Below are 10,698 nucleotides of genomic sequence, written 5' to 3' on the forward strand. Positions count from 1 at the left end.
ATTTATGAACTAATTGGTCCCAATTTTTTTCTAATAAGCCGTTTAGTCCTTGGATATTTTGAGGGACCTTAATGCCCTCATTTGGATGTTATTAGATGCATGCTCTTTATGAGGGTATGTCAAGTGACACACACAATATGTCACGTGACACACAATGGGTGCCACACATCAACAAAGTACACCAAGACTCTTTATGAGGGTGTGTCATGTGACACACAATATGTCACATGACACGCACAATGAGTGTCACACATCAACAAAGTATACTAAGGCTCTTTATACTTTTTATCTTGGAGTATCACGTGACACACACAATGGGTGTCACACATCAACAAAGTACACTAAGGCTCTTTATACTTTTTGCCTTGGAGTGTCACGTGACACACACAATGGGTGCCACACATCAACAAAATACACTAAGGCTCTTTATGCTTTTTGCCTTGGAATGATGTATGTCACGTGACACACACACGAAAGGATATAATTGACCACTCAATATTACTAAACAAAGGAAATATGATCAACTGGTAAGATATTTCCCCACTAATAGGACTAATCAGAACAATAGAAATAACCTTAGGACCAATCGGTAAAACTGTTTGTGAGATAGGATTTATTGATAAATATCTCTAAAAATTAAGTTGAATCTAAGAATTGGTTTGTGAATTAATTTCTTTAATAATTGTTTAATTTTTTACAAAAAGAAAAGACATGTAAAAAAAACTAATAAATTAATATTTTATATTCACTTTTGAATTTTTTTTCTATTTTAATCCATTGTCAAACATTACCTTAGGTTTGAACAAATCTTTTGGACTGTAAGGTCCGGAATGAATTGATTATTTTAATCAAAAATTTTTAATTAATTTTTTATAAAAAAAATATATATAAAAAGATACACAGATTGATATGATAATTTATATTAATTTTTTAATTATTATAATTAAATACCAAACGAGACCTAAATTGAGTCTAAAATTACTCTCCATAAATCAAATCCACTCAAATTACATCCTAAAAACCCTAGAAGAACATCCATGGCCCATTACTACCGTCTTATATGGATAGGTGGGGAATTGAATTATTTGGTGATGAGTGTGCAACTTTTGGGGAGCAAATATGGATGGGCCCTATACCCCACCAAAATTTTTATATCATATGGGATGGGATCCAAAGGAAATGATTTTTCTCTGGCCTTTTCTCCTCTGTTAAATTTTGTAGGAAAAGAAAATAAAAGATGGGACAACAAACAGGAAAAGAGAGCAAAAGGGTAGGAAACAACGCATCTATTATACAGGCAAGATTATGGTACATATTTCTTAATTTTATAATTAAAGAAAAAATAATATAATTTTATATTTTTTGAATTATAATTAAAAAAATTAAAAATTAATGAAACATTCTTCTCCAACTTTGTATAATAGGAGATGTTCAAGATTTTTTTTATTAGTTAAGGTTACTCGATAAAATTTCTCTGTGTGTTGGGGCTGAAATTTCTTTGAATCGGATAAAATTTTTCTAAGTTAGACGAAATTTTTCAAAGTTAAATTTTTTCTATAAAAATTTTGAAGGATCTTAGCTATTATGAAAATATCGTATGTCTTTTATTTTATAATATTTTAATATCAAGAATTTTTAAAAAATTCAAAAAAAAAGTCATAAGTAAATTAAACGTATTAAAATAATATTATAATTAAAAAAAAATTGAAAAAAGGATGTGTATTGTTAAAAAAAAATGTTAAAAATCTCAAAAATTTTACTAAATATCTTACATACATACATGTAAGACTAATCAGTCCCATAAAAATTTCATACGTATACAAGACATTTTATAAAAATTTTGTTAATACTTTTATGGCATGTTTGATTGGGTGGATTAGAGTATGGGATTGGGATTATTAATCCGTGGGCCCAATTATCCTATGTTTGTTTTAACATTTTGATTTAGGATTATTAATCCAATGGATAATTAATCCAACAAATTTGTAGAATTATTAGTAATGGGGCGAGATTATTAATCCAATAGATATTAATCCAATTAAATAATAAATACCATACTAATTTAATAGAATTATTAATACTTCGCTATTAATATTGTGAATCAAACATGAACTTAGAATCGCTAGCCTTACCCATATTATTATTCTCCTTATTATTAACAGATACTACAGAAAGTTGATACTTATGGTTCTCTCTCTCTCTCTTGCTCTCTCTAAGAGACCATCCTAATTTCTATGCAGACTGGCAAAATGGGTTTTTGATTTAGAGAATTTTATTGTTGGTGGGGAATTCTGTATTTGGGCATGAAAATCTTTTAGGGTTTGTTCCGAATATTCAATCCACAGCACAGCTCTACTGTTGATGATAGGTGAGTTTTCACTGAATTTATGTCAAAAGTCCCAAATTTATTCATATTATATTTGGGTTTGGATTATTTATTTAATCTTTCTTTACATTCTTGAGCTGTTTTTAACACTTCTGCGGACACCCATTTCATAATGTTATTAATCATATGAATTCAAATCTGTTTCTCAACTATTGCCAAAAAAACTGTTTTTCTTACTCTCTCTCTCTCTCAGAGCTAATCAGGTCACAACTTCAGTTGCCCGGTTTGGTCCCTTTGCTTCAGTCTCATTTGTGTTTCTCCAGTGAAACTTATATTTTCTTTTATCTGGGTTTTGTTATTTTTCAAAATGTTCCATTGTTTTCTTGGTGGATACACTTCATTTAAGTCTAATGGGTTAACTAATTTGATTGCATTGAAATTTACTCCAATTTGTTATGTATTTAGAGGTAGGAATAGTTTCTGAATGATTTGTAGTGTGCTTTGTATCTTGAGCTCTATGCTGCTGTGCTGTTCAATCATTTTTGGTTAATGTTGGTTCTTGCGATTGCAAGTTCTCAGGAGTTCCCCCTCTAGATTGGTCCAATTTTGGTATCTTTTAATGGAGTTTCTGGATACCAAATTGATATGACTCTCATCTACTTGCTTAGTTCTTCTTTCTTCTTTCTATTTTTCTCTGTCTCCCCCCTTTGTTGTTCCTTTTAATTTTATTTTATTTTTTTCTATTCAAATTCTATTAGGAGAACAGTTGATCTTCTGCTAAACTATGTCCATATTTGACCCTTCTCTGATCTCTTAGATTTTCATATTTGTATTATTCAAGTACCATTTCATATTTTTGATTTTATACAGTATGTTGAATAATCTCTAAGAATTCCTATTTATTGATTAATGAACTTACTTCTTCTTTCTTCTTTCCCTTAATTACATCTAAGAAGATTTTGACCATGTTACAAATTACTCCCGGCTCCCAGATGACGAGCATGGAAGGAGAAAGAGGGTGAATTTACAATTTCACAAGGACAACAACTGGCGGTTTATGTAATTATGTTTAGGGTTAGTTTGAGTTATTTTTTATTTTTTATATATTTTATAGATTAGAGTGTTTCCGGACAGATTTTATGGCTTATTATTATTCACTTTATTTAGTTAGGGGTATTTTGATAATTTTGTTAATTGCTGGATTTGGCTGTAGGGGGTGCTTCTATTTACATCCACATTTCGCTCACATGCATTGGAATTTGTGCTCTCATATAGATGGGTGTTCTATCTCATATTTCTCGTCCACCATTCCAATTTTGGATGTCGTAAAATGGTTGTCCATTTGAAAATTTTAAGGTGTTCAATCCGATGATTTTACAATATTATTTTTTTGTAAATGAGTGTGCATGTACTAATAGTATGGATTAAGTGTATAGTTTTGGCTATTAATAGTGTGAATAAGATTATAGTCGTCTTAAGCAGTTGGATTTCCCGTAGTGATAGTAGTGAATAACACATCAAAATGTAGTCTCCGTATTTGAAGCCTGTTGTTTTTATGTTCTTTTGATGTTTTGACTACATTAATTAATTTCATGTAGTAGTGAAGGATGGATAGGGGAAGATTGGATTTAAGATTTCATCACTCCGGGTCAACGCCATCAGAGGAATCAGCTTTGGGTTTGGAAAAGAACTACTGCAATCATCTCAATCTACCTTCATCCAGTTCACCATCACGACAAGCTTTCACGCCAGGTAATCAGCATTCTGAGAGCAACACAGCCTACTTCTCATGGCCCACTTCCAGCAGGTTAACTGATGCAGCTGAAGATAGGGAAAACTACTTCGGAAACCTTCAGAAGGCAGCTTTGCCCGAAACTGTAGGGAGTTTGCCTACGGGGCTGCAAGCTACTACCTTGCTTGAACTGATGACCATTAGGGCATTCCATAGCAAGATCTTGCGACATTTCAGTCTTGGCACAGCAATTGGTTTTCGGATTCGTCAGGGTGTTTTAACTGATATACCAGCTATTCTTGTCTTTGTTGCTCGGAAAGTTCACAGGCAATGGCTCAGCCGCATACAATGTCTACCAGCTGCTCTAGAGGTTAAGAGTCGTATCACTTCTCTTAGCATTTTCTGATTTCTGAAGGGATTTCTTTTAAACTACATGTTCAATTTTAGGTTATGCAGTGGTTGAAAATCCTTCAAAATCTAGTTGAAGTACATACAGTAATTTGTGTGGCAATGGTTTGAATTTGGTTAAAGTAATGAACTATCTGACATTTTTAAGTGTCTTGGAAACTAAAAAGCTTGGAAAATTTTAGAAGGTATGAAGCACGGGTACTCCAAAAATAGTGCCGTACGAGTACCGGGTACTTACCGGGTGCGGGTACGCGTACCGGTACGGCGATACGCGTACCGGGTACGGCAAAAGAGGGTCCGGTACGTTTGGCTTATTCGGGTACGGCATGGGTACGCCACGGGTACGGCATGGGTACGCCATGGGTACGCCAGGGCCATTTTTTTTTTTTTTTTTTTTTTTTTCTGCCCTTGCAGATTAGCAATTATTATTATTATTTTTTATTTTTTTTGGTGCCCTTGCAGATTAGTAATTTTGATGTTTCTTTGTTGTCCTGTTTGTCTGTATAAATTGTAGAAGCATATCAACAAATGATTTTAATGTTTTTAAAAAGCAATTTGAACCAAAAAAAATAACAAGGCCTATAAAGGGTAATTCTGTGTATGACTATGCATTATGCTTTTGTTTTAGATCCTCTTAGAATTTCTTTATAAAATCTTTAATCATAACAAACTTTTAAAGTTTATGCACAAAACATTAAAAATTGATACTGTATTAGTTGATTAGTAATTGTTGGGAATGATGCAATTTTATGTATTATGCAAATTGCAATTGATTAGCAAAAAGAAAGATTTTAAAAATAAATTATGATCACAAATTCACAGTGCATAACATGTCAAAGTGAGAGATTTCACAAATATTATTTTTAACGCTTAATGGTTTTAAATTATAGGAAAATGAGTAGTTCTTTTTTTAGTTTTAATATTTAATTTTAATTTGTAGGTTGGATCCTTTAATCAAAATTATATTTAAAAAAAAAATAAAAAAATATCGGCGTACCGTAGCCGTACCCGTATCGTACTTTTTTTGAGTTTTGCCGAATCGGCGTACCCGCACTCGTACCCGTACCGTACTCGTACCCGCACCCGTGCTTTCTTCTATTCTGTCATTGAATTTTTGTATTTAGAAGTCAAATGCCTCCTGTATTTATTGAGCAGGGACCTGGTGGCATATGGTGTGATGTTGATGTTGTAGAATTTTCTTACTATGGTGCACCGGCAGCAACTCCAAAAGAACAATTGTATAATGTGCTTGTAGATTGCTTGCGGGGAAGTGATCCATACATTGGTTCTGGTTCCCAGGTATGCTACCGTTTCTTCTTCTTCTTGTTTTTCTTGAATTTTTCTTTTCTAAGTGGTCTGTGACAGAGCTCTTGTTTCTGGTCCCCAACAATAATCAACACAAATAGTTTTGTGGTTCGGTGACTGCCTTATTGAATGTAGTTTTGTACGTTCATATTCACGGTTTGTGAACTCAAAACTCCTCCTGATGATAACTTTCTTAATGTTGTATATGTACCAACTTTTTAGAAATAATTGCATCAAAATTTTCTGTTAGCTGCTCTAATAGCATGATAATCTCTTCTTTTTTTTTAATGAGTTTTAGCCAGAACGAGGTGTGGATTGATGCACTTTTCTTTGTCCTTATGGCCTTTTATTACTGCAATTTCGATATATTAATGAGCATTTGATCACACATCCAGTTAGTTGTTTCTAAGTTGTTGGATCTTGAAATTAAAGAAATCACTTCTTGTCTGTCTAGGTTGCGAGCCAAGAAAAATGTGGCACATTGGGTGCCATTGTAAAGAGTCGAACAGGAAATCAGCAGGTCGGTTTCCTCACAAATCGCCATGTGGCGGTTGACTTGGACTACCCAAACCAGAAAATGTTTCATCCCTTGCCACCGAGCATTGGACCTGGGGTTTATCTGGGTGCTGTAGAGAGAGCAACATCATTCATAACGGATGATCTTTGGTATGGCATATTTGCCGGAACAAACCCAGGTAATTTAATTCCTTATTTTTTTATATTGTTAATGAACTATCGGTATCTATGCCAACAGATTAGTTACAGTTTCCAATGAAAGGCTTGTTATCAAATTATAAATTATTTCACTGGTTGTGTAGTGCTTGCTTGGGTCCTTCAACCCCTGAAATTAGAATAATGATTTGCAAACATAAAGTTCATACAGAAAGCACATTCAAAATGGTGTGTTAATGGTATTTTGCAATTATGAAGACAATAGTCTGTCTTTTGTTTAAAAATGAAGGGACCACAAAAAGCCACATCATTCTATATAGAAATTCTCTACTAAAATTTCTGCTCATGTATCGTTACTCCTGAAAGTAACAATCATGGACCAACTGGATAACCTTATGACCTACAAGGCCTATGGTGAAAAGTGAAAACCAACTCGAACTTTGTTTAGATTTGGCATATTTGAAACAACCCTATTGGAAAAGAACGTGGTCATACTTGATACCACCCTCAGTCAAGCCTCGGGGCATTTGCAACCTTTTCAATTAATCTCACTATTTTCAATTGCTAGTGAAATACAGTGAATACCGTCTTGCATGTGGAGAGACAAACAGAGAAACAAACGAAAAGAGAAGCAGATAACCAAATAGAGAAGAAGAAACTAAATGGAGACCAAAAATCAAATGCCAAGAGAGCGACTTGAATCTAAGACCTCTCTCAACTTGAGTTTTGACACTATGTTAGATCACTAATTCTCCCAAAACCTTAAGCTGTTAGGAAATAGGCTTAACAATGTATATCAAGTTATCCAATAGGTACATCATTTTAGGGCAAGGGATGATTGTTTCTTTAGCACTGCTGCCCTCTAAGTTGGGTTTATGTATTTCATCAAGATTGTTAGGTTTGGACTTTGGATTTGAAGTAATTCTTCTTGTTAGAACATTGTCTCCATCAAAGCTTGGTGGATTTTATTTTCTTCTTAAATAATATGCTGAAAATGTCTCTGAATTTACATACATGCTAATGAGTTTGAATTTCTCATCATTTCCTGACCCCCCCCACATGCCCATCACAATCTGGTGATCCTGCAGAAACATTTGTTCGAGCCGATGGGGCTTTCATTCCTTTTGCCGAAGATTTTAACATATCCAATGTAATGACATCCGTGAAAGGCATAGGTGAGATTGGCGATGTCAATAGCATAGATTTGCAGTCTCCAATCAACAGTCTTATTGGCAGACAAGTCGTGAAAGTTGGAAGAAGCTCTGGATTGACTACCGGGACGATAATGGCTTATGCTCTTGAGTACAATGATGAGAAAGGGATTTGTTTCTTTACTGACTTTCTTGTTGTTGGCGAGGACCAACAGACATTTGACTTTGAAGGTGATAGTGGAAGCCTTATTCTCTTAACGGGTCAAAATGGGGGAAAACCACGCCCTGTTGGGATCATTTGGGGCGGGACAGCTAATCGGGGTCGTTTGATATTAAAAGTTGGCCAACCCCCGGAGAATTGGACTAGTGGAGTTGACCTAGGGCGCCTTCTTGACCTCCTTGAACTTGATCTCATTACAACCAATGAAGGCCTTCAAGGTTTGTTCTTCTAAACCATCTAATTATCAAGCTTGTCTATAATATAGAATGTAATTTACTTTTCGAACAAAGTGGAATTGCCTATTGGGAAATGTTGTTTGTAGAACTTGTGAAATTATAGTAAACACAAATGACCAGTAAAGAAGGAAGGGCATTCACATGACATGACATAAACACAATACGATGTGTGGGAACACACTCAAAATATATGGTTTTACCTATTCATTTACTTTTGGTGCTATTATTATGTGTCATATATATAAATATTTAATTCAAAGGTAATAAATTATACCACATAACATGAATTTATAGAGTATGATAGATTAATAGTTATAAATCTACATTTCTTTTTTTTTTATCATTAGATCTTAAAAGTTATTTTGTTCAAACTTTTATTGTGTTTCACTTGTTCAAGCATTGGACACGTCTCCTAAGTGTCCAAGGCATGACCGAGTTATTTATTTATTTATAAAAATAACGGAACATGTTTGGATGTGTGTCCAACACATATCAGAAATGTCCGACAAATGTTGAGAAGCATCTGACGGGCAAGTGTTGGATATGGACACACCACTCTCAGTAGTGTTCGTGCTTCTATCTGTTGTACCTATTATCTTGCTTTGACCATTGCTATGCTAATTTCTTTTCTTATTTTTTTATTTTTTGACCTAGCTGCACTGCAAGAGCAAAGAAATTCCTCTGCAGTGGGCATGGACTCGACCGTGGGAGAGTCATCTCCCCCTGACCAGCTGCAACCAAAGGACAAAATTGGCGAAAACTTCCAATCTCTTGGGCTAAACATCCAGCAAGTTCCCACCGAAGGAGAGTCCTATCAAGGACTGACAATCCCACAATTCACGCATGATGAGTTTCACATTGAAAGTGGTACTGAAGCGTCTCCCAATGTAGAGCACCAGTTTCTTCCAAGTTTTATCGGAAGATCTTTACTGCATCAAAACAATCATCAGCAAAACACAGCATCAAGAAACCTAGCAGTGTTGAGAAATGGCTTGGATGAAGAGAATTTTGTTTCTTTGCAGCTTGGTGAGTCTGAACCAAAGCGAAGAAAGCAATCTGATTCTCCATTTGACACTTGAAACGCAAAATGAAGTATTGCTTATCAGAGTGCCCTTCTCATTCTGGTTCAAATTCTGGGGTTGCAAAATTTGAATTTTGTTAGAAGTTTCAAGCTGCAGAGAGGAACCCGTGCCGTGCTTCCAATTAAGCACATTATTTTTGTTTGGTTTTCTTTTTTGTTTTTGTTTTTGTTTAGCATAATTTGGGTTACAGCTATAGGTTAGGTATGTTAGTTGTACAGTATTTATAAGACAAAGATGTATATTTTTCCTTATTTTATTTGTATTATTCTAATAAACTCATATTTGTACTGTGGGACAAGAATAATATTTTTACCAGCAATTAGTCTTAATTTTCTCATATATATATATATATATATATATATATATATATATATTTTTGGTTGAATTCCATTGACGCATGAATTAATGCTTTTAACGTAAAAAAATAAAAGAAAAAAGAAGGGCTTATTATAAATATTTTCTCATTCTTTTCCCCCTTTATCATTTACATAGATATTATCCGAACAAATTATATTTATCCCAATCCCCTCAACTATGATTCGTTATCACTTTATGCACTTAAATTAAAAATTACACTTGAGCTCTCATCGTTTAACTTTTTAAAATTTAAACCTTAATAATGAAAATATCTTTTAACTCTGGGGACAAATCACAATTTATCCCCTAGAATTTTTCAATTAAAAATTTTACATTTTATTACATAAAATTAACAATTTGTATCAATCTAAAGCTTTGATTGACACTTTGTTGCATAAATTGATAGTAAATTCACATGTATGTTTTCTTAAATTTTGTGAACTACTTAAAAGAACGTTATTCCATCATTTTCAATATTTTATCTCTCTTTGCTTCATTTGTCCTACCCACCTCAACCGTCATAGATGCTTGCACTATAGATTTGCTGCTGCCTTAGGTACGATATTGGAAGGGAAAAAAAAAATTGTTTTAATTATTTTATAATATTTGAGATGTGATTTGTAAATTATATATTAAATTTTTATATATTTATGTAAGGAATTCTTAATAGAAAGTTATATTATATTGATATAAATTAATAGTTAAATGTAGCACAATGTAACATTTTTTTTTGTTAAGAATATAAGTAATATTGAGTGATAGTTTAAGAGATAATTGTAATTTATTGAAACGATATTTTGGTTATAAATGTCTAAAAGGTATATTACACTTTGCCCCTTTTATTTTTGGTCATTTTTTCACTTTGGTCTTTTAAATTTATTTTTTTCCACTTTGACCCTTTATGTTTTAAGTTTTTTCACACTTTATTCCTAAAACTAATTTTTGTTAAAAATTAGATAGAAAATGACACATTATCAATTATGTGACATAAAATATTTTATTATATATGACTCACACCTCTAATATAAACTTAAATTCTAATATAATAATATATTTTTTATATTATGTAACAGTTATTATGGTATTTTCTGTCTAATTTTGAACAGCAATTAGTTTTAAGAGTAAAATGAGAAGAACTTGAAACATGAAGGATTAAAGTGAAAAAAAAAAACTTGAAGGGTCAAAGTGAAAAAATGACCAAACATAAAC

At 33.1% G+C, this 10,698-nt stretch overlaps 1 protein-coding gene across 27 annotated transcripts; it reads left to right on the forward strand.

Annotated features, from left to right (window-relative positions):
- Positions 1-2,113: 2,113 nt before the first annotated feature.
- Positions 2,114-9,461, forward strand: LOC114265891 (protein NARROW LEAF 1). Of its 27 annotated transcripts, none has more exons than XM_082886135.1 (8): positions 2,114-2,368; positions 3,319-3,400; positions 3,540-3,682; positions 3,925-4,428; positions 5,622-5,765; positions 6,226-6,466; positions 7,532-8,032; positions 8,705-9,461. In XM_082886135.1, exons 4-8 carry the CDS (start codon positions 3,934-3,936, stop codon positions 9,127-9,129), a joined length of 1,806 nt encoding a protein of 601 aa, XP_082742261.1. In that variant the 5' UTR covers positions 2,114-2,368; positions 3,319-3,400; positions 3,540-3,682; positions 3,925-3,933; the 3' UTR covers positions 9,130-9,461. The 27 variants fall into 27 exon arrangements, with proteins under 27 accessions (XP_082742261.1, XP_082742271.1, XP_082742253.1 ...); XM_082886145.1 differs by having other exon boundaries at positions 3,928-4,428; XM_082886127.1 differs by having other exon boundaries at positions 3,933-4,428.
- The last annotated feature ends 1,237 nt before the right edge of the window (positions 9,462-10,698 follow it).

The sequence above is a fragment of the Camellia sinensis genome, chromosome 9 (genome assembly GCF_055761805.1).
Source record: "Camellia sinensis isolate YWXY chromosome 9, ASM5576180v1, whole genome shotgun sequence".
Lineage (NCBI taxonomy): Eukaryota > Viridiplantae > Streptophyta > Magnoliopsida > Ericales > Theaceae > Camellia > Camellia sinensis.

Excerpts from the sequence above, each read along its gene's own strand:
- LOC114265891 (XM_082886127.1), top strand. Across the intron at positions 3,683-3,932 it reads GTCCATTTGAAAATTTTAAG|GATGGATAGGGGAAGATTGG; the intron begins GTGTTCAATCCG and ends GTAGTAGTGAAG. Across the intron at positions 5,766-6,225 it reads ACATTGGTTCTGGTTCCCAG|GTTGCGAGCCAAGAAAAATG; the intron begins GTATGCTACCGT and ends TTGTCTGTCTAG.